Consider the following 23,755-nt stretch of genomic DNA (forward strand, 5'->3'; position numbering starts at 1 on the left):
AAATGCATGTTTAGGTCCTCATTGTTTGTTAAGTGGTTCATCCCAGGTCTCTCGCCTGTATGCACAGCTCCGGTTGCATGACGTGGCTACCACCTAGTATTTGGGCCCACACGTCAGGCGACCTCCTTTGGCATTCTAGTTCATTTTTCTTGCCAATGTTGGCCAATTCTTGGGCAAGAAATACCATAACGAAATAATTGACTAGCCAAATTTTGACAGGGCAAACCTATGCTAAATCCAGACGGCCCAGTTGTCTTCATCACCTAATCACAATTTTTGTGTGAGGATACACAAGAGAAGTGTTGCGGTGAATCTCTCTACAGTTAGTTGGTACTGTTGTGAGGAAATGACATGTCATTAATGGCTCACGCTTTGCGTGTCATCTTTTGTCCCAAGACAATGTATAGCTTGCCACGAAAGTTGGGGAAATGATGATTATGCTTCACACGGGTGGATGTGGCGCGTTTACAACTTCGTGTTGATATTTTCCCTTTTTTTGCCTCGTTAGGCTTTGTACGGCAAAATTTGGCACGAAGAAAATACCCCTATGTCTCCCAATTTGTTTTTTAGGGCATGTACAATGGTTGATAAGACTGCTTTATCTTAGGTGTGCCACGTCAATTAGAAAAGACAACAAAACATGTTGTACAATGGGTTATCTCTTAGTGTTATATCTTAAAATTAATATTTAGATGAATAAAATTAACTAAATAAATGCTAAGAAAGTCAAAATCTAGTACAATGGGAAATTTGCCTTATCTTTGTCTTATCATTTTTTGAAGATATCATCTCTTAATTAAGAGAAGACTTTTGTTTTTCTTTTCCTCTTTTTCACGTCAGATTTTATTCTACGTGCCGTCGTTAAGAGAAGGCTGACGTTATAAACGCCTTTGGAATACCCAATTCTTTTTCTTGAGAGGCTACAGTTGACAGTTCATCGAGAGCCCAGAACATGCCCATGTCTGAAATCGGAGCATCCCACGAAAACACGTAACCGCTGCTCCGGCCTGGTCGACACCACCAAACCCCCGAAACCCCAGAGGCCGCCATCCTGCCGCCGTGCCGCGAATCCTCGCCCCCAAGACCTCTAATTCACTTCCATTCCAATCGAACTACGGATCCTCTCCTAAGCATCAGGATTGGTGGCAAACCCTAGGCCGATGAAGCCGATCCGGCTGCCCGAGCCCCCTGGCAGCGGCATGGAGACGCCGGAGATCTTCACCGGCGGCAGCGCCAACGTCGTCCACCGCGCCGTCGTCATCAGCAATAGCTCCCCCAGCGCCGAGAGCCAGTGTGTCGGCCTCGTCCGCGCCCTCGGCCTCGCCGACCACCTCACCCTCTACGTCAGTGACCCCCAACCCTTCTCTTCTGCTGCAGTGCTGCCTACCATCTCGTAGCATTTTTTCATCCCTGCACAGCCGCCGCACGACGTGATAGGATAGTAAAACTCTGTTTCAAATTGCCTTGGTCCTAAAACTAGTTTTCTGTTTGTTAATTTTGTTTTCACCTGGATTCCAGCGCGTCACAAGGCCAAGTGGGGGGATCAACGAGTGGCTGCACTTCCTCCCAATTTCCATGCACAAGTTAATAGACCAAGTGCTCAGGCATTTCTTCCGCAACACGAGGTTTGCACTGCTGGTTCAGGGGAGGAAGCCATATCACGTCCTGAATGGTGGATACGTTGGGTTGTCTTCTGTTCTGGAGGTGGACACCAAGAAGATTGTGGCCACCGCTCGTGATACATTCGACAAGTAAGGGTCCATTCCTTGTTAAGCCTCGACTCCCTTCTTTTATTACCCGCAAAAAAAAAGACTCCCTTCTTTTATATGTATGAAAGAACATATGTTGAGGCTTCTTTTCATCCCAATGGTCATCTTGAGTAAATAAAATCTTTATCTTCATTCTTATAAAGATCTGCGTTGGTGGTTGTGTGTGTCACTCAAGCGAGACTACTCCCTAGACTGCTAGCGAGTCACAGTAATTGCCACCCATTCTATCTGGTAGATATGCATATCATGGTCTTTGGATTAGAGTCGATTCGATGTATCATATGAGATAGATGTTATTTAGCACAAAATTGGGAAATGTAAAGACACAAACATTTGAACACGTTGATACATAATTTTAATTCGGTATCAATGCACATGCATTTAGCTAGTGGTAGATAGTCCAAGAGTTTTGGCAACTAGTTAAGGTGAGTTCCTACAAAGCATCTATACTGCGATACAGACGCGGGATACAGATAAGGGGAGTGAGATATGGCATTTTCCTAAAACAGCCATACGGGGAATTAAAGACAAGGATAATTTTATGATGTGAAATGAGATACAAAGACTGCTCAATTTGTTGCCTCCATGTCTCCTTTTGAAGTCCTCAATAATTAAGTGATCCTCAATTTCCTTAACGCTCAAAGCGTGGTCTTTGCAAACTTGCCAAATACATTGCATGCGAGTATTGGGAATTGAAATATACATAATATTCAATGGTACAAAACATGAAAATTTGAGAACAGTAAAGAAGTTAGCTTACCCATCCATACATGCCTTCCAAATCCCAAGCATAGTATAGTTTGGCAATCATTTGTATGTCACTAGCAAGCAACAAGTGAACAACAGCAGCACCTAAGCATTCAGAAAGCAGCAAGCCAGCAACGGCAGGTCGCAACACAACAGCAAGAACAATAGCATTAAGCCAAGAAGATAGAGCAGGAAGAGCAATTCAGCAACAAGCAAGTGAGAGGGGTGACATAGATGAGGGGAAGGTACCTTGCTCGAGCTTGCTTTACGCCGGGAGGAGAGCTGGGGTCTGGGGGATTTGGCGCGGGTCGCGGCGACCAGCGAGGCGGCGGCAGGTGCGTTCTGGTGCCCCTTGCGTGTGTGTCTTTCATGTTAGGGTTCCAGCTGGGTTTTTACTGGGGTACCGTATCTCCTACGTATCCGCAGCGTATCCCACGGATGGGATACTCAGGGATACGCGTATCCAGGCGTATCCCCATGTCCCACTGTATCAGCACTTTTTAGATAAGGCTAATCGATTGAAAAAGATGACGACTATGTAGAAGTTACAGTATTTAGGAATTCCAATAAATTCACCTAATTTGCTTGTGTTATGATGTCCTTCCTGTGTAACAAACTAACAATCCATTTCTGAACATAATCAGTTTTTGGAGCTGCATTACTTGCTGTTCCCATTTGTACCGTGACATACTACATATGGAATGCGCACACCTTTTTATGCATTGTCCGACCTTATAATTGTGTGCAATGTGGTTCAAGGAGGAATTCTATTGTTTCCTAAAAGTATGCTAAGCTGCTAATTTGACATAATGTTTTTCTTTATTCTTCCAGGGAAGGCCCAACGTTAGTTGTTGCTTGTGGTTGGGATACCATATCATACTCAAGTTCGATAAGGCATTTGGCTTCTGATAATGCGTTCGTCATCCAGGTAAACTAACTTTGTGATTCTCATTGTCACATGTAAATATGATAGAACAAGAGAATAGACCAACTGCTTGTCATAAACATCTTCATTTAATTCCATTAGTGTTGTTCTTTGAACTTCAGATACAGCACCCCAGGTCCCGTCTTGATAGGTTTGATTTAGTGGTGACTCCTCGTCATGATTATTATGCTTTAACTGCAAGTGGGCAGCAAGAAATTCCACGCCTGTTCCGTAGATGGATTACTCCACAAGAACCGCCTGGGAGGAATGTGGTATGCAGCATTCACATTACTCATAAATGGAAAATGAATTGCAGTGATGTCATTCTGATTCTCAACTTTGGAAGTTCAGGTACTTACTGTTGGCGCACTGCACCAAGCTGATTCTGCTGTGCTACGTCTTGCTGCTATAGCCTGGCATGATGAACTTGCCCCTTTACCTAAGCCATTGCTGGTTGTCAACATTGGAGGACCCACAAGTAGATCTCTCTCTTTCTCTCTCTCATCTTGCAGATTCATTATGTGTGGTTGCATATGCTAGTGCCAAGTAATTGTAGACAAATATAAGTGGCTGCAGCTAATACTCAGGAAAAATCCCATCTGGAGGACATATACAGAATGACACAGAAAGAAGCAAGGATATCTTGATATGATGATTTCTTTATTTATTGAAATGATTATAAGGATCTCATGTTTGATGAGCTTGCTTTGTGGTCTGATTATCCCAAGGGAGATCTGATCACTGGTTAATCGTAGGATGAGCAAAGTAGTTTATCTGCAGATTTTGCACTAAGAAAAATATGCGATTGTTTTGATGAATAAGGATGCAACACAAACATACCTTACTTTATGAAAGCCAAATGGTGAACTTTTCATGGATATTTTCCCATTTTTGCCCCCCTGCAATCATTGTTTTCTTGGGCATCCAGGATTTAACGCAGTATTCGTTTGCTGATTATAATATGCCCTTTTACCAGTTGTCACGGATTTGATTTCATTGAATATAAACATTAGATCGAAGAATTTCAGCTAGTTACATGCCTTGATTACCACATGTCTAATGTATCACATCATTCAATTGGATAACAAGTTAAATTGTGTGGTTACAAGTTATGATTTAAATGTTTGTGCAAATCCATAGCTACCAGTGACTGTGTGGTCTGGGCTTACTTTCCCTACTGAATTCCATAGTGAACTAGTACATTGAGTAATCTCAGGGTCGATGAATCTGGTAATTAGCCAACCACGGCAGTTGCACAACCACATTTTTCTTTCTTTCTTTCTTTACACCGTCGAAAATAGTATAAACCATCTAGGAGGATATCATTCCTTTCTAACTTAGGGACCAGTAACAAACATACATGTTGTTTGTGCATGTGCTTTTTTGGCTGCAGTTTATATAGGTTCAATTATTGATTTTCATGCTTAGATCAGGTGATCTAACATTTTGTTTCCGAACGACCAGGGAACTGTAAGTATGGTGTTGACCTTGCCAGGCAGCTCATAACTTCGCTGTACAATGTACTAGATAGCTGTGGGAGTGTCAAAATTTCATTCTCTAGGAGAACACCACAAAAGGTAGAACATTTGGTAATGTGGTTGCTTGTTATAGTATAACATAGTAAACTTGACAGCTGTATTTAATTGTCTGCTGGCAGGTCTCTGATGTTATATTGAAAGAGTTTGCTGAACATCCGAAGATCTATATTTGGGATGGAGAAGGTAGATTCTCAAAAAGAGCACCCCAAGTATTTCTGCATTTATGTCCTTTAGCAAGTTGTTCAACCTGTGATCCAATTTTATTCGTGCAGAACCTAATCCGCACATGGGCCATCTTGCTTGGGCTGATGCTTTTGTTGTAACAGCAGACTCCATAAGTATGCTAAGTGAGGCGTGTAGCACAGGGTAGGCTGCTATTTTCCTATCTGCATGACTTCTAGCAAGTGCCAACATTCTTTATGATGTTGCATGACTAGCTTCCAATCACATTTGTTACAGGAAGCCTGTTTACGTTATTGGGACCGAGCATTGTAAATGGAAGTTTTCAGCTTTCCACAAGACCCTACGGGAGCGAGGGGTTGTCCGACCTTTCACTGGATTGGAAGATGTAAGTCCCCCTAGACCTGGTAAAGATAAACAAAATTGCATACCTACTAGATAAAACTTTTCCTGTCTGGGCACATTTGGTTCTTTCAAACAAGGTGACAGTACTGATTCTAAAAAAAGGGTCACAGTACTAATCATTGATTTTTATTTTATACAAAATCCTGGAGCTTTCCCCTTGAGCTTGGTTTCTGTGTATTCGATTTTATTAGTTTTTATCCTAATGTCTAAATCATTTTCTTTTTTTGATTTTCTGCATTTGTCTAATTGAATTTTGTAGATAAAAACTGCCTAATGGAATCTCATGAACTGTGAAGTCATGCATAGTTACAACAGCGAACTAGCGCATGTTCTTTTACTTTCTTCTTGCCATCGATTTTGAATTCCTGTGGGAAATGCTACAGCTGCGGCCTGTGGCTGTGTAATTTATTTTATGATAAGGCTCAAACCAAAATACAAAAGAACTATATGTTTTAACTGTGCATGAATTTTCTTAGATGGCAAGTGCAAGTTCTATGGCCTTGGTATTATATGATTTAAATTGTGTTCCACCCTTCATAAGATCGTTGTAATATAATACTGGTAGAGTGATGAAAACCAGTAAAACAACTTGTGACATTGAAGTGATAGCTGGTCGCCTTTCTCAAGTATGTACTTCTATTGCTTATCACTTCTCTTTTCCTTGTAGATTTCAAATAGCTGGAGCTACCCTCCCTTAAATGATGCTATTGAAGTAGCTACACGTGTTCGTGAGGTGATTGCCGAACGAGGGTGGACAGTGGGATGATAGTGATCATAAGTAGGACATGTGTATTATTCTGTGTCAGCTTCTCTTCTGATATTATACAGCAAATTATCCAGTCCGATTAACAGCGTCACATGGATTGAGGATGAAGAATAATATAGCCATGGAATGGCCTGCACACAAGCTTAGTTTTTGATGGTACTATACCCCATTTTTGAGCGATCGCACAGTTCCCAGGAAATGTTTTTGTTTTGTCACCCTCTTATCTGCCTCTTTATGCACGTCTGACCCTAACGAAAGGACCCAACTGAATTTGAAGTGAAACTTCAATGTGTATGGTTCTCAGGATCAATAGGATGCTGTAAATTATGTGTACGATTCTCAGGTCTATATGATACTGTTTTATTGTTCAAATTATGCGATGTGTCAAGTGTTCTGATTGTTACGAAAATGAATACTTTGTATAAACTGAGGTGTTGTGTAGTTGGTATTTGTGCCTGGCTTCTGCGTTATTTATGTGTGGGCCTAGGATTCTTGGCTCCAGTTGCAACGCCGTTACTGGGACGACTGTGGAACAGCAGCAGTGCTCCTTGTTTTTGTGCTGCTCCGGGCACATGTTTGTAAGTTACATTGTGGTGTCAAATTGTGTCATCTTACGTACGATTGCTGGTTCGTGTGCATGTTAGTCTGTGGTTTACTTAGTTTGAGCTGCCTATGCCGCTCTGTTTTTTTCCTTGCTGCAGAAAATTTGCTCGGCTTTGTCAAATTATGTCATAACATAATCCCCTGTGTTTATTGTATATATGATTGACTAGGTTTTGATTACAAAACTGTAATTTGACAGAGATGGCTTATTGGCAGACAGCAAGAAGCCTCGCCAATACAGTTGGCAGAAAATAACAAGATATGTGTACGCCTTTCCCCGGTGACTCTGTGACAGTTTAATGGATGTAGACCAACAAGAGTTTATTGTGAATACTGTGACTGTGGTCTCCAACTCGAACTGCCATAATTTTCAGGTCAAACAGCACAAATAGGATCTCTTTTTTTCCCTCTTGTTTCAGAGTAAAAATTGACGTACATGTTCATCAGTACATAGGTTCAGTGCCCAATTAACCAAGAGAAGAAGAGACGAATAGTGAACCTGCGTGTTCTCGATCAATATACTTAAAAGAACGATTCTCCCACGACCACGAGTATGTACATGCATGCTTGAAATACTTTGATGAAGAACAAAAGAATCTCTGTCGGTGATTTCTCTGCACTCTGCATTGAGATCAGATGACACGCACGGTACGTAGACTCTGACTCTACCGCAGCACGACGGAGGCGATGAAGCTGAGCACGGCGACGGCGCTGACGGCGGAGCAGCAGAGGTCGACGAGCACCTCCCTCCTGGCCTTGGACTCCTTCCTCCCCCTCTTGCTCCTCACGAACTCCTCGTACCTCCTCTTGGCCTCCCCCGCTTCCTTCTCCTGATCACCCCCTCCCAGCTTCCTCGGCCCCGCCATGGCCGCCGCGAGAAGCCGGAGGCTCCCTTCGCCGCTGACCGCCGCGCCGTCGGCGTCCTCGACGGTGAGGCTGACCTCCCTGAGGTACCCGGCCTCCTCGGAGCACGTGACGGTGGCCTCGAACTTGTACCCGCCCAGCACCACCGCGTACCGCACCAGCGTCTCGCCCGTGTACCAGTGCCTGTCCACGGCCACGGCGCGCCGGCTCGACACGTTCACGGCCCGGCCGCTTCGGGGGTCGGCCACGATCCAGCTGAGCTCGAGCTCTGCCGGGGAGAACGAGGCCACGGCCCGCACCGGGTCCTTGCTCCCCACGGCGTCCACGCAGAAGGGCGACGCCAGGAACCAGGACGACGACGTGGAGGTCTCCAGGACCCGGGAGAAGAGCGGCGCTGAGGCTGATCCTCCCTTGTGGTACACGTCCACGGCGGAGATCAGCTCGCAGGGGAGAGGGAGATCAGGTAGTGCTGCTGCTGCGGCGTGATGATCCGTGGTGGACGAAGGGATTGAAGGGAAGGGGAAGGCGTCGGCGAAGAGGCGTTGCGGGGAGTCGAGGAGGATGTTGTGCTGCTGCGTCGTCGTCGTCTCCAGCGACGGCCACTGCGCGACGCAGAGCGCGCGCCAGGTGCCCGGGTCCGCGGCGAGGGCGCGGAGGCCGGACGTGGCGCAGCTGGCGGCGGCCAGGGACGGGCCGTCCAGGCGGCGCAGAGCGCAGGCCAGCACGTCGGCCGGCAGGTCCTCCACGGTGGTCGTCGATGCCGCCGGCATTTCCTGGCGTCTCGATCGGTCCTGATCCGCGCGCTGTTGTTAAGAACTGCAAGCAGCTGGAGCAGCTAGCGTAGGCACAGGCAACACAGGTCAAGCAAACAGTCCAAAGCTAGCTCCAGACGACGAGCGGGAAGAATGCGATGGCAAAGCAGGCAACGCGGCCAAGACTTGTTTTATAGGCAGGCGGGCGGCCACTTGTTTGAGCTCGATCGATCCTACGGGCAAGGCAAACCGCGGGGTCGCGGTTCTAATTTGTTTATTTCGCGGCATGCATGCCTGCTGCTGATTCCGTGCCTGCTGAGAGCTGATGCCTTGTCGTGTCGTCCCTGTCGGCCTGGCGAAAATGACGCCGTGACAGCCCGACAGGCCGGGCACGTCCGGCCAACGAGAGAGACGGCACGAGCCGTTCGTTCGTTGTAAATTACCGGCATACTTTTTCAACAGTTTATTTTACCGGGATACATATGTACGTGCCCGACGCGTGAGAGAGGCGTGAGGAGGGGATGGCAAATGGAAGCCTTGCGTCCGAGTCGGGCTTTGCCGAGCCGGGACGGCCGTCCTCGCGGCGTGTGGGAGGCGGGGGGTTCCGAACCGAGAGTTCTGTGCGCGCGGGGGGGTGCTTTACGTTTGTTTAGCCCGTATCGACGGACGCGCACGATCGGCGTGTTTGCACTTGCACGCCCAGATGCAAATTCCAGATAGTTTCTTTCTTTTCGGGCCATAGTTTTTGTACCTTCACCTGCACTGTACCAGGAACAGAGAACAGTACTGCTGTGGATTGTGCACTTAAAAAATATGCCCTCCTTCCAAGGGGAGAAGTTCTCTTGGATAACGTCCAAACGGGAAGAAATCGTTGAAGCAGTTGTGTTCCTCTGTATTTCTGATTAGAAAACTACATCTCTCCTTCCATCCAGATTGACGACATAGGCGCGGACCGCTTGCAAGGTTCGTGTCGCCGTCGCATGATCTAGTATTAGCCATACAGCTCAGGATTAGTTGAAGCAAGGCTGTGCGATTAGATTGGCCTCGGGGCAAAGTAGACTTATTTAGGTTTAAGTTCCGCGATTTGGATCAGATGGACGGCGACATGCCTATGCTTCTCGATCGCTTTATGTTTATGGTCTAGGAGCATTTGCCGGCTAAGCTACTCGTTCTTGCCTGACGTGATGCCCTTCCTTACGTGTGCATAGCACAGGAGCCGCCTAGGCCGGTCTCTTTCTCAAAATTCCAAATTATAAGAACATGTTTGTCTCGTCATCCCGACATCTGTTAAACATTTCTTCATCTATCGCTACCGGTTATGCTTTCAGCAGTCGGCCGGCATCACTATTACTGAAATGTTACCAATCTGTTTTGGAAACATTACGTGATCCTTTGAAGTGACCCAATGTGTTATTGCTGATCTGTCCGCAGGACCACACATTTCCGAACAGCATGTCTCAAGTAGTCCAAAACAGAGATTTAATCTGGTTTGACATGATTCCTTAAATGTGGACCCATTTGTGAGATACCACGTCGGCGTAAACCCGACCCGATCTGACCCGTTTGGGAAGCATGTGCACTTCCATGCACTTCTCTCAAAAGGAAACGGGTAGGGCCGAGTCGGTTTTAGCCAATGTGGCACCTTACAGGTGGATCCTTTTGAGCTACTTGAGACAAACTGCTCGAAAATATGTGGTTCTACAGACATATTAGCAAAAATTGAATCTGGTGATAAAATTATCCGCAAAACCATGACTTCTTAAACATTATTGACGGGTTATCCGCTGCAAAGGCATGCTGGTTGTCAATCCGGGCACGGCGGCCATATATAGTTCCGGGATGCGTCAACGGCGGATGGAGTTAAAGAAAGGAGCTTAGCACAGGACAACTTCAAGCAGAAAGCTTTCCGACATGCTAAATAAACGAGAGCAGTTGAAACCATGTCGGCCTATAATTCCTTCTTTAAAATGCATTCCCGTGCCTTTTGATGCCATGCATCACCCTCATGAATCACGATCAGTCTGTTCAATGCATCATGGATTCGTTGTCTAAATCATGTAATCACGCCGCCCGAAGCTAACAGTGACCTCAGTACTCGCACCTAAACCCGAGCCGCCTTAATATTTTTGTCCCATCACTTGCGGGGTCGGCCGGCTGTTAACGTACACTAGGGGTTGGGGCGCGCAAGGCCTATGCCGGTATTTGGGTTGGGGCGTGCATTCTATGATGGTATTTGGGGACGTACGTTTATGCAGCAGGCGTAAAAATTTTATGCGGGACATATACAGGTTTTTGCTAGATGCTTTCAAGAGAACCAATTTATTTAGCATTTTTAGCTTCTCATTTATCTTCTTCTTTCTTTCTTTAGCTAATGATGATTCCCCCGCTTGATTGTTTCTTGACAACAGTTTAGAGAAAATTAAATCAATTACAAGAGGAGATCAAGTTTACAGGAAATTAAGTCAATTACAAGAGGAGATCAATGATTTGTATTGGTGCTAATCTCTCAATGTATATGTATGCAGTTCAATTAACCAAAAAAATAAAGGATGCAAAACGATAAAGCACACACGCCCGACTCAGTCATCTATTCTTCAACTATTTACATTTGGCTTCCACATTCTTTTTGAACAAAAATACAGCCAAATGAAACGAGAACCATTTTAGCCTCTTCTTTCGACAGTAAGGATGGTATGCTTGTAAATCTGCATCTGATCAGAGCACCCAAGAGCACCCCAAACATTTGGTGGCTGGGCTTAAGAACTCTAGAACACCTGGAGATGGTGGAGGTGAACTTGGTTCTGTTCTTTAAGGTGGATGTTTGAGGAATGCCCTAACTGGGCGAGTCAGACCATCTTCAGATTCCATAGTTTTCTTTCACCTGAAATTAGATGGGAAGTTGTTTAGACAGTAATTTACTAACCAAGAGACCACACACGAAAACCAGCGGTGGGTAATAAATAAATTTTGAATTTGGAAATTTTAGTCTGCTGCTGGTTCGTTATCTCCCAAAAGCTGGTCGAATTTGAAAACTAAATAAGAATTTGGACATTTTAAGATCAAATTTAACACAACAAGAACAAGTACCAAGTGTGTGCTGCAAATCTGCAGAGCAACACAGCTTGCTGGCTGCTACAGCTAATAATCTAATATTTATGATCAGAAGCAACACAACAATCATGTGTTACTTACAAGCACATGCATCTGTGCTTACTCTGATAAGAATGCAGAGTCAATGCTCAATTCTAAAAGGTGTTGTTTAGTCCTTATTATAATATTTCAAAAAGGAAACCCAATCCTATTATAAAAAGAGTTGGTCCAAACCTGATATGATCAAAATTAAGAACTTGTTTGTGCCACCCAGATGCTCAAATAATAATGCGACACAAAAAACAAGTTCATGATTGAACCTGATATGATCAACTAAGCTTTATGGGGCAGTAGATGTATGGGTTTTTAGCTTACGCAGTGAAGTATAATAAATCTTGGAGATCACACATGACACTAAGTTAGCTAGAGTACCAGCAACTAATTACATTGACCGAGATTCCATATTTAACTTGAATTAACATGCTAGGTACAAAATAGAGAGGAAATGGAAAGGCACAACCTTCTCAAAACTCTCTCAGATGAGAAGAGGATTGTAAGGAGTTGAGAGAATGCTTTCAGAGAACCATGGTGGGTTGTACCACCTCCTTAAAAATTACATTTCTGGTGTCATGCAGAATGAAATTGCCAATTTGTCACAAATGTAAAAAAGAAAAGTAAACCTGTTTTGCTCGAGTACAAGTGGCCAGGGGGGCGAAGGATATGAAGCGTTCACAATCATCACTCAATACCTTCATTACTGAAGAAGACGAAACTGACCCTGAAAATATTTAACTTGAATTAACATGCTAGGATATAAAACATGCAACAATTAGAGGAATCAATATATTTTCAGAAAAAGGATCATCAAAACAAAGTATATTTGGGTCAACTTTTCATGTACAAACAGTCAAGGTCATAAATTGTGAATGGATCATGGACGCAAGATTCTAGTTCATAATTCTGCAGGTTTCAAATAGGAGATCGAACACTCACACATGATCCTTTTCAAGTCTGTTTACACTTGGTAAAACAAAAGGAAGAGAACACACTTCAATTTCATAGGCTCCTTTTGGTTCAAATCCAGTGACAAGGCAACCACACATTACTAAATCAAAAGAGCACCAGATAGGGCATGATGATAGCCCCCCATGGTTGTGGAATTGACACCACAAGGTTGATCAAGTATTAAAAAATAAGACCACTCCTAGTCCGCGCAAAAATACAGTGGAGAGATCAGAGATATGTAGTTCAGTAAGTATAACACCATCTAGTTGAAATTTCATTTCCATACTTTACAGCCTCTGTTTGAAGAGAATATCAATAATTTTCTGTTGTTAATTAGCAAAGCTATGCAAACAGGGCTGGTACGAAGTGGAATATAGAAATAGAAGCATGGACTGATCTAGATTATATTGTGTTCATAGCAGGAAGCCAGGAAACATTAACTATATTAGATGCATACCTCATTGCATGGTAGAGGGGCCTATACCACACATCAGGTACGATAAAGGAATTCCAAGCATTCCATATATAGTCAGGGAAAAAAGCTTGGAGTCTGTAAGAATAAGAAAATTCAAAGATTTAGTGGTCTGCTGCACTAAAGGACATGGCTCTTATTGTGTCATAAAATTAGCACTTGGTGATAACTAAACTGCGAATAAAGAAATTACCTTGAGAGGATACTCCAACACTTTGACCATCGGGGGAAAACTGGATATCTTCTCATCTATCAAGATTAAGTGATCATGTAGTTCCTATGAAAAATGGCATAAAAAGTTTACATAGCAATTAGCAAGCTAATCCTAGGAGCTATAAACCTGGAATGTTCTAGCTTGCAACTACAATTGAATGCAGATATATCCAAAATCCTCGTGTATGAACTTCTGAAAAGAGATATATTGCTTACTTCTAAACTATTTGCTTCCCCTCATTGTGTTTTTTTGTCCTCGACTCCTCAGGCCACATTTAGGATTAACACTAAGAAGTGGGAAAAGGAAGGTCTCATTTAAAACCCAAGCGGATTATCAACTATCATGCATCATGGAAACCATAAAAGCTTATGGAGGAAAATATTACTAAATAATATTATCTAGAGAAATAAACAGAGCGAACAGATATTGCCACTACAATTTTCTCGAAGGTCTGAGTACCCAACTCGCTATTATGGTCTGAAGCAACCCCCCCCCCCCCCCCAAAAGGCAATCAGCTCTGAACTTGCTCGCGGCGGCTGCTCCTCAATCGGCTCCACGTCCTCATCGTCAGACTGAATTTCTGATGGTGCTAGAGCTCAGGACAGCTGATCCGGTAAAGGTGAAGCTGAAGCTGTAGTACCCCCAACTCCTAAACTACTTCCAAGAACCAATATCATTTTCTGCAACCAGATAGTAGTTTAGTCATGATAAGTGAAAGCAGTATGGAAATAGGAACCCTGTGGCTCCCTTAACTGCTAAAAAACATGCAGGCGTCCAAATTCAATGCTTGGTCCCCTTCTGTAGATTTATCAGTTCTTTTAAATGGTTTTCTCGCCCAATACATGTTCACCCTCAATTTCATGCAGTCCGGTCTGCGTATTATCCTTCTAGCAAGCACACAGTATACATGATCATTTGCTATTTCCAGTGGATACCAAAGTAAATATCAAGATACATCCATTCAAGAAACCAAGAATGTGACAGTGCCCTTCATTCTGCCCTCGTAGACAAAAGAAGTACCTGATCATGATTCTCAGCCGGTGGATACAATTTTGACGTCCTTCCTTGTCTTCGTCTTTAGCCATTGGTAAAGCTCTCGATGTACGGACTTCTATCACACCAAAATTCAAGCAAAATGTCCCCGAGAATCAAAGTATTTTCAGGCAACAAAAACACATAAAGTAAATCATACAAGGAGTTAGGGAGGCTGTTGGTACTCGGTACCTCCGAAACTGCAGATGGAGACCATCGCCTTCTTGACCTTCCCGGCGCAGCCCGCGCACCGGCACTGCATCTGCATGTACCAAATCCCACCCAAAAAAATCACGAAAGCAATCACCAGATCTGAGCCCTAGGAGCCTAGATCGAGGAGGGATCTTACGGATCGGATGAGGACGGCTCGTCCTGGGTGGGCAGGGGGGCGCCATGGCAGGCAAGACTCGAGGTCGGCGGTGCTAGGCTTCGGCCTCTCCGCGTAGAGTGCGGCGTGGAGCAGCGGAGGCAGGCCGACGGGCGGAGAGAGTGAAGGGGGCAGGTCGCTTGGGAGGGTGGAGAGACGGGGCTAGGGGGAGAAAAGGAAGGCTGCAGGGAGGCTTTACGACGGACTAGAGTGGATAAGAACAAACGCACCGACGGATGCACAGTATCCGTCGACGTGCGTCCAGCAGAGCCACGCGCGAAGAACCGCGACAGAAAGGTACAGGAACCGTCGACGTGTACCCTCCCATCGGTGCCCCTTTCTTCGCGGCTTACTTGTATAGATGTCAACAGCTGTTTTCTTCTGCCTGGCCGCCAGCTGCTTACTAGTCTGGCTACAATTTGTCAAGGCGAGCAAAGGCTCGAGCTGGGGAGGCCGTGGATAAAACGTTGTCAATTGTGGACTGGGCTAGATATGGCTTTTGGACCTTTTGTTTCAGGATCAGTCTGCAATCTAAAGGAGGTGGTCGCCGTACAGGAGAAAACTAGGGCTGTGAATTAGATCGTATTCGTCACCGGAATTCGTCCATTTCCGTTGTCTCATACCGCTAACTTGGCGCTGTGAGGTGGCATCCACCTGTCAGATGCACGTAGGCATCGACCCGACCCGATGCATTAACCCGTGATTAAATCCTCATGCTCCCCTCTCCACATCACACCAATGGTGGCTCCTCGATGCCGACGTGGCATCCGATAGGTGGGCCCCACCTGTAAGAAATCAAGTCATACCACTTGATTTCGGACTGGTTGAGACAAACTGAATCAAATTGTGTGGTTTTGCGGACGGTTTGGCGTTAACTATGGTTTGGCGAAACGACTGTCTCAAAAACTGTGATGTTCTAAAATTTACTCAAAATTTAATTATATTATGATTGTTAAATTAAGAGTAAATTTCATAGAACCACAGGTTCTGAGGCAGTCTTCTCAACAAGGCACCACGTTTGCTAATTTGTCTGCAGAACCACAGGTTTTGTGTCTAATTGTCTCACATCACCCAAAACAACAATTCAAGCGATTATGACAGTATTTCTTACATGTGGGTCCCGCTTGCAGAGGCCACATTTTTTTCATTGAGCCCCTTGCATCTTTTTCTCATCCCCTCGTCTCACATCAACCGGAGCAGGAGGATGGTCGCGCAAGAGATGATGTGTGGGTCGCCGTCCACGGAGACGACCGGCGCCACAACATCCCAAGATTAGCTCCTTTTTAGTCGAGAGAGTAGTCTGTTGATCACTTTGTAGAAGAAGGGGATGATGAAAAAAATGCAAGAGGGTTCAATGAAAAACATGTGTCGCCTGACAGGCGGGACCCAATGTAAGTAATACTGTTAAAATCATTTGAATCGTTATTTTGGGTGATGTGAGACAATTAAGATGTGTTTGGTTCATGGGTTGGGGCCAACCAACGCAGTGCCAAGTGGCCCAAAAAATTTTTTGCAGGTGTTTGGCTGGTGAACTTGGTGGTCCGCGTGAGCCGGTGGAATTGGACGGCTCACGCGGTGTTGCTCGTCTCTCTCCCTCGCTGCTATCTCTCGCTCGGTGCTTTCTCCCTCTCTTGCTCGTCCCAATCGTTTGAGCCGCCGCCGGAGTTCGTCCCCCTTGCCGCCGGAGTTCGTCCCCACTCGCCAGAACCGCTGCCGGAGCTCGACCCCACGGTCTGGACTGGGCCGTCGGCGAGGCAATGATGTCGAGGGGACATGGCCTCGAGCGCGAGCGGCTGTGGCAGCGCGACCTTGAGCGCGGCCGCACGGTCTTGAGCACGCGCGTCGGCGGGCCTCGAGTGCGAGCGGCGGCGGTGCCGCCCTCGAGCGCGGGGGCGGGCCTCGAGGCCCAGCAGCCGACGGCAAGCGGCGGCGGAACACTAGCGTGAGCGTCCTCGATCCCGACGGCGAGCGGTGGCGGGACACGAGCGCGAGTAGAGTCCTCGATCCCAAAGGCCAGCAGCGGCAGCCTCGAGAGTGCCGGACCTGAGAGATTTCAGCAGAGAGGAGAATCCATGGTGGAAGAAGGGAAGCTAGAAGATGAACTTAATTTTTTACCGAACCAATCTCTTAACCAAACGTGAAACTGAGTGGCCGTCCCATTTAACCAAACATGAAATTAGGTAGCATTGTTCAAAAATCTTCTTGGAGTCAACCCACACTTCCTAACTCACCAACCAAAAAACACAAAACATGTTGTTTTACTGACAAATTAACAAATGTTGTGACTTGTTAAAAAGTCCGTCTCAAAACCTATGATTTTGTGGAATTTACTCTTAAATTAAACCTACACTCAATTTAGAACAAATTCGTTCAAAAATTGTAATCTTATCCGCACAAATTAGGAGACTAGAAATAGCAGTATATAAGGAACCAGGTTGCCCAAAGCCCTACTTTTTCTTTCCGTTCTCCCCGTATACTTCGTTGTAATCGAAGATCTTTGCAAAGCCTGCTATTGTTTTTCTGGACGAGGAAAGGAATTAGTCTCGCATTCTGCGATTTGGGAATGCGGGGCTTCACGTTGGAGGTAGGCCCCGGCCTCGGCACCGGCAAGCGCCGTTCGGCGCCGTCGGCTCTAATCAAGCGTACAGGAAAGCGCCTCTGCTCAGCAGTCCCTGCCGCCTGGAGATCTGGTTCTTCTGGTAGCTTGGCGCGTGCTGTCAGGCGACTTTCTGGACTATGTCCGCTTCCGTGCAGTTTGCACCCATTGTCCCATTGGCGTTCTGCCACCATCTGCCCGCGCGGCCGCGTCATCGTGGATCCGCGCTTCCACCCTCGTCGTAGGATGATGTTTCCCGAGGGCCTCTACCCGATCCACGGCAAGCTCCGTGGATACATACGTTTCTTAAACCTCGACACCGGAGCGTTCCTCGGTGTCCAGTTCGTCCTACTCAGGAACCACTGCGTTCTTTTTTTGTTGACTCGGCAGATGGCCTTCTGGTTCTGCAGCGGGACGAAGACACCGCCGTCCGCCTTCTCAACCCTTTCACAGGCGACATCGCTGATCTCCCACCACTCGCAACCCTCCATAGGCAACTGGACCATCTCTTGGTTGGAGCATCGAGTGAGAGACTCAGGTGTTTCCATATCAGGTCTGTATTTGAGAAGCACCTCTTGGTGTGGTGGTGGAGTTGTGGGTGCATGATTTCATCCATCAGAATTCAAATTCTGGTCGTCACAATATACTTTTAGGGCTCATTTGGTTGTCTCGATTCCCTCCGGGATCCCTGTCTTTTCCCTGGGTGAATCCACGGGAAAGCCTTATCCGTCCCAATCCACGGGAAAGCCTTATCCTCTTTGTTTCCCTGGGATATGATCCACGAGTCACCATTTGGACGTCCCAATCCACGGGCCTTTCCCGGCCTTATCCTCGTCGTTTCTGTTAAACTCCTAGATTCATCTAGGTGTAAATCTAGCTGGTAGAGATCTTTTCTGTGATTCATCTTGGCATTGGTATGGGAATAAAGGGAGAGAGAGGGGAGAAAAAGTACCTTCTCCTTGGCTGGATGAGGCCGACAGGGTAGACAACGTGATGGCGAGGGAGAGCGACGGCGAGCGGCCGAGCAGCTGGCGGAGCTTCCCGTTACTCCTACGCGAACCCTAGATCGGTAGGCTTTGTTCGGTGGGGTGTGCGGCACAACGACGAACCTCGTGTTGCGTGCTGCCGGCCCCAACCTCTTTATATAGCGCAGTGTAACAGGGGCCCGCCAACCATATTGGGTTGGGCGCCCCCGATCATGGCGCATTAGATCTAAGGGCCCGATGGGCCGTTGGCCCACGCGGGTGGAGATGAGATCATCCTAACATTCTCCCCATTGATCTCAACATTTAACTTTTAAATGTATACCTTTTACTTTACTCGTTTCACCACCGAGCATATCCTTTGTCCTCATATGCTCGAGATTTATAGTGTGATCTTAGATTTTATCTTTCACAACATAATACTTTATCTCTATTGGTTTGCTAGCATTACTCGACTTGTTGTTGTGAGTATAGAATATCGCGGGCTGGTTGCCGCGGTACATCTTTAGTGGTTTGTCAATGCAATCTACCACTTTCAAGTCGGGTATAAATTTCTTTAACCATATCGCCTGCCTTGTGGCCTCATAACATGCTATAAATTCTGCATACATCGTGGATGATGCAACTATTGACTGTTTGGAGCTTCTCCATGAAATAGCCCCGCCTGCGAGAGTGAATACGTACCCTGACGTGGATTTTCTATAATCTCTGTCTCCCGCAAAATCCGCATCTGAATATCCTCTTATTTCTAGGAAATCAAATCTTCCATATGTTAGCATGAGGTCTTTTGTGCCTTGCGCATAACGCAATGATTTCTTTACCATTTTCCAGTGTTCTATGCCTAGATTTTCTTGATATCTACCGAGTACTCCGGTGATAAAAGCTAAGTCGGGGCGAGTGCACACTTGTGCATACTGTAGGCTTCCAACAGCCGAAGCATATGGAACCGCTTTCATTTGATCAATCTCGTATTGGCTTTTGGGACATTGAAATTTTCCAAAACTGTCGCCCTTAACTATAGGTGCAGGTGTGGCATTGCTCGCATGCATATTGTATTTCTTTAGAATCTTCTCTAAATATGCATTTTGCGATAGTTCTAGAACCCCATTTTTCCTATCTCGTTGAATTTCTATGCCCAAAACATATGATGCATCACCAAGATCTTTCATATCAAAATTTGAGGACAAAAACTTCTTTGTTTCTAGTAGTAGACTGACATCACTGCTAGCAAGCAAGATATCATCCACATACAAAATTAGAAAAATGTATTTCCCACTTTTAAACTTTGCATAAACGCAGTTGTCCTCAACATTCTCTTTAAACCCAAATTTCTTAATAGTCTCATTAAATTTTAGATACCACTGTCTAGAGGCTTGCTTTAATTCATAAATGGATTTCCTTAGGCGGCATCCCATGTTTTCCTTGCCTTCCATGATTAAACCCTTGGGTTGTTTCATGTAGACCTTTTTTTCTTTCTAAATCCCCGTTTAGAAATGCCGTCTTTGCATCCATCTGATGTATCTCTAAATCAAAGTGCGCCACTAGTGCCATTATGATTCTAAAGGAATCCTTGCATGAGACGAGTGAGCATGTCTCATTGTAATCTATTTCTTCTCTTTGTGTAAATCCTTTTGCCACAAGTCGTGCTTTGTATTTTTCTGTATTCCCTCTAGAGTCATATTTGGTTCTGTAGACCCATTTACAGCCTACCGTTTTGGCTCCTTTAGAAATTTTCTCTAAGTCCCAAACTTCGTTGGAACTCATCGATTTCATCTCGTCTTCCATGGCCTCCAGCCACTTCGATGAGTGAGGGCTTCTCATGGCTTCTTCATATAAAGTGGGATCATTCTCCATATGAACTCTTTATGTATTATAAACTTTATAATCTTTAGGATCGGTTGATCTCTTTACTCTTTGAGACCTTTTAGGGGTCTCAATTTCTGGCACATTCTGTGTCTCTACATGCGGCGCATCTTCTAGAAGTGGATGCTGCAGTTCCCTTTCATGTGCGACAATGGGTTGAGTCGGCTCCTGACGGACAGGTTCCGGACTTTCACTCATTGTTGCCATGTGTGGAGTTGCAACAGGTGTTGGCACCACAATCTCAGGGATCGTTGGTGCGGCAATAACAGGTAGTGAAAAGAATGGCTCCTGAGTCATCAGATTAGGTGCATGCACCATCTTTTCTTCAAGCTCAACTTTTCGAGCTACCGTGCTCCCCCTCATCATTTCGTCCTCTAAGAAGACGGCGTGTCTTGTTTCTACAAACTTTGTGTATCTGTCTGGACAGTAGAAATGAAAACATTTTGATCTTTCAGGATAGCCAATGAAATGGCAACTTATTGTCTTGGTATCTAATTTTGCAATATTTGGGTTAAACACTTTGGCCTTAGCAGGGCTCCTTCACACCCGCAGGTGTTGTAGAGAGGGTACTCTACCTGTCCACAGCTCGTACAGTGTTTTGGGCACCGACTTGCTTGGTACTCTATTGATGATGTGAATGGCGGTTTTTAATGCCTCCATCCACAATCCCAATGGTAAGGTGGAATAACTCATCATACTGCGCATAATATTCATAAGAGTACGGTTACGCCTTTCAGCTACTCCATTTTGCTGAGACTCGCCCGGCATTGAATACTAGGCAACTATTTCAGTCTCCTCTAGGAACCTTGCAAAAGGTCCAGGGACTTGACCATATGGGGTGTGACGACCGTAGTACTCCCCCCCACGGTCAGATCTTACTATCTTTATTCTTTTATCATGCTGATTTTTAACTTCAGCCCTGAATATTTTAAATTTATCCAATGCTTCTGATCTTTCTTTTATTGGATAAATGTAACCATAACGGGAGTAGTCGTCTGTGAATGTTATGAACGAATCATAACCATCCACACTTTTCACAGGAAATGGTCCACAAATGTCAGTGTAAATAATTTCTAGTGTGCTGGTGCTTCGTGTTGCACCCTTTTTGATTTGCTTTACATACTTTCCTTTAATGCAATCTATGCATTGTTCTATGTCTGATAACTCTAATGGAGGAAGAATTTTAGTTTTAACAAGTCTTTCTATTCCCCCCCTCAAAATATGGTCTAAACGACAGTGCCATAATTTCGATGAATCATGAGTTCTTTTCTTTTCTTTTGTGCTTTCTCCGATGCGGCAACATGTTCATTCACATTACACACAGAATATACTTTTTCACGTAGGGATAATAAATAAAGCTCATTGTGAAGGAAAGCAACACCCACACAATCATTATTAAACCATATGGCGCACTTGCCATGCCCAAAATGACATTCATAATCAACTTTGTCCAAACGTGAAACACTAATCAAGTTTCTATGTAATGAAGGAACATAAAAAACATCTCAAAGTAGAATCGTGAATCCATCAGCAAGCTCCAAGGAGATGTCGCTGACAGCTTCAATGTCCGCTTGGACTCCATTTGCAACTTCAATGCATCTTTCGTTTCTTTGCGGAGTCCGCGTCGAAAGGAATCCCTGTAAAGAATTTGCAACATGAACAGTTGCACCAGAGTCAATCCACCAAGTAGATTTCAAAAACTATGTATACAAGGATTCATTTACAAATGAAATGGAGTTTATACCATTCTTTGCCATTATTGACTTCAGCCATGTTGAGCAATCTTTCTTGTAATGCCCAGTCTTCTTGCAGTGGAGGCATGTATCTTTGTCCACTGAAAAAGACTTTTGCTGATGCTGATGTTGCATGGGAGCATTACCGTGTGGCTTTGAAGGGGAACTTTGATTGCTTTGATTGTAGTTCTTTTTCTTGTTATCATTCATATAGTTCAGGGAACCACCATATGAGGATTGAATTTTGTCCCCTTCTTGCACACACATGGCTATTGTCTTTTCAATATCCCACCGCTCTGGCTGCATATTGTAGTTGACAACAAAAGTGTCAAACTCTTTTGGCAGTGAAGCCATCACCAGATGAAAAAGAAGTGCAGGCTTGAGCTCTAGATCAGCATCCATGGGTTTCAGCTTAGCTGCCATGTTGCTCATCCTGAGGATGTGCTCCCTTATGCCATGTCCTCCTCTAGTGTACTTTTCTGTCACCAGTTGTTTTAGAGCTGGGTAGCATATATCTTTGAAGAGCCAGTGAACTGGTTCTTTATCTTTTAAGATACTCCCCTACGGAAGCACACTCTGCAATTGAGCCCACAATAGCGTGCTTGATTGTATTCTTTATGAAAGCCACTTTTTGTTGGCGGTGAGCCACTTTTTGTTCTCTAGGGTGTATGACATCTCCAACGGAGCATACTCCTTCTTCTTTTTATCCCAAGTAGCATCATCATCTTTATCTTTCCTGACTGGCTCTGTCGGCTTTGGGGGCTGTGGAGTGTCAACCACCCAGTCCACCTCAGCACAGACGAAAACCAGGTCAACTTTCTTTCTCCACTCAGTGTAGTTGTCACCTTTGAGGGTTGGCACATCCTTGATGCATCCCATCAAGTAGTACCCTCCTGAAACCACAATGACGTGAGATGATAACAACAATTGCATGCATTAATCCAACGTTGGTAAAAAATAATACATACAACTGTTTGTGCAATTTAATCTATATCACCGTTGGGCAGAAAATGAAAATAAATGCACATATTAACCATTAATCATGATCATGCTATTAATGACGTTGGTCAAGAAAATAACCGGATCACAATTGTCATAAAACACTTTAATCACGTTCTTTTGATTTAAACAATACTTTTAGACTATTTGCAACGGAAAAATGACGAATAAAATCATAACCATATACTTTTCAGAAGCATTATTTTGCACTTTTCTATTTTCTAAAACAAACATCTTGTTGGTTCAGTTTGAATAGGAGAAAATTTAGACCAAAATGTGCAAAATCTGAACATAAACGGTAAATAGATACTTTTGTGAATAAATAAAAAAAGGCTTTTGAGCCCAAATCAGAGCCCGGCCTATCGACCTGCCGCGCCTTGCTCTCCTCTGGCCTGAGGCCAGCATCTCCTTCGCGCACGCCCGGCCTGCGGCCTACCTCGGCCTGCGTGGCCCACGGCTTGTCACGCACACCCGGCCCGTCTACCGCGTTAGGGACGATCACACCCGTCAAGTGGGATCCGACGGCTGCGCGCGATTTACGTCGGAATAAAACCATCTTGGCAGAAAACCCTAGCTCTTTTTCCCTTCACTCTGTTCTCATTTGGCGGCGGCGGTGGAGACTTCAGCCGGAGCCGCCCGCCAGCACCGGCTTGTCCTCTCCCCCCACCTCCTCTCTCCTTTCTTTTCCAGCGGAAGCAGAGCATCCTTGCCGGCCGGCGCCTTCCCTGGCCTCTTGTCGGCGCGCGCGTGCACCCGACGGTGCACACGTTGCTGTCAAGCGGCCAGTGGCGGTGCCACTGTCATGGCGAGGGGCCAAGGCGACGACGACCGGCGGCGCCATGGTGACGGCGA

General features: G+C 45.2%; 2 protein-coding genes across 2 annotated transcripts; one reads left to right on the top strand and one right to left on the bottom strand.

Moving 5' to 3' along the window:
- Positions 1-919: 919 nt before the first annotated feature.
- Positions 920-6,786, top strand: LOC100822354 (mitochondrial fission protein ELM1). Its single transcript, XM_003575032.4, has 10 exons — positions 920-1,343; positions 1,519-1,751; positions 3,348-3,444; positions 3,564-3,713; positions 3,793-3,919; positions 4,906-5,018; positions 5,099-5,162; positions 5,252-5,345; positions 5,439-5,547; positions 6,232-6,786. Exons 1-10 carry the CDS (start codon positions 1,161-1,163, stop codon positions 6,328-6,330), a joined length of 1,269 nt encoding a protein of 422 aa, XP_003575080.1. The 5' UTR covers positions 920-1,160; the 3' UTR covers positions 6,331-6,786.
- A 524-nt stretch (positions 6,787-7,310) lies between these two features.
- On the bottom strand, positions 7,311-8,708 carry LOC100842252 (probable F-box protein At2g36090). The gene has a single exon (XM_003572537.4). The coding sequence runs from the start codon at positions 8,565-8,567 to the stop codon at positions 7,599-7,601; it is 969 nt and encodes a 322-aa protein (XP_003572585.1). The 5' UTR covers positions 8,568-8,708; the 3' UTR covers positions 7,311-7,598.
- Positions 8,709-23,755: the final 15,047 nt, after the last annotated feature.

Source organism: Brachypodium distachyon, chromosome 3 (assembly GCF_000005505.3).
Source record: "Brachypodium distachyon strain Bd21 chromosome 3, Brachypodium_distachyon_v3.0, whole genome shotgun sequence".
Classification (NCBI taxonomy): domain Eukaryota; kingdom Viridiplantae; phylum Streptophyta; class Magnoliopsida; order Poales; family Poaceae; genus Brachypodium; species Brachypodium distachyon.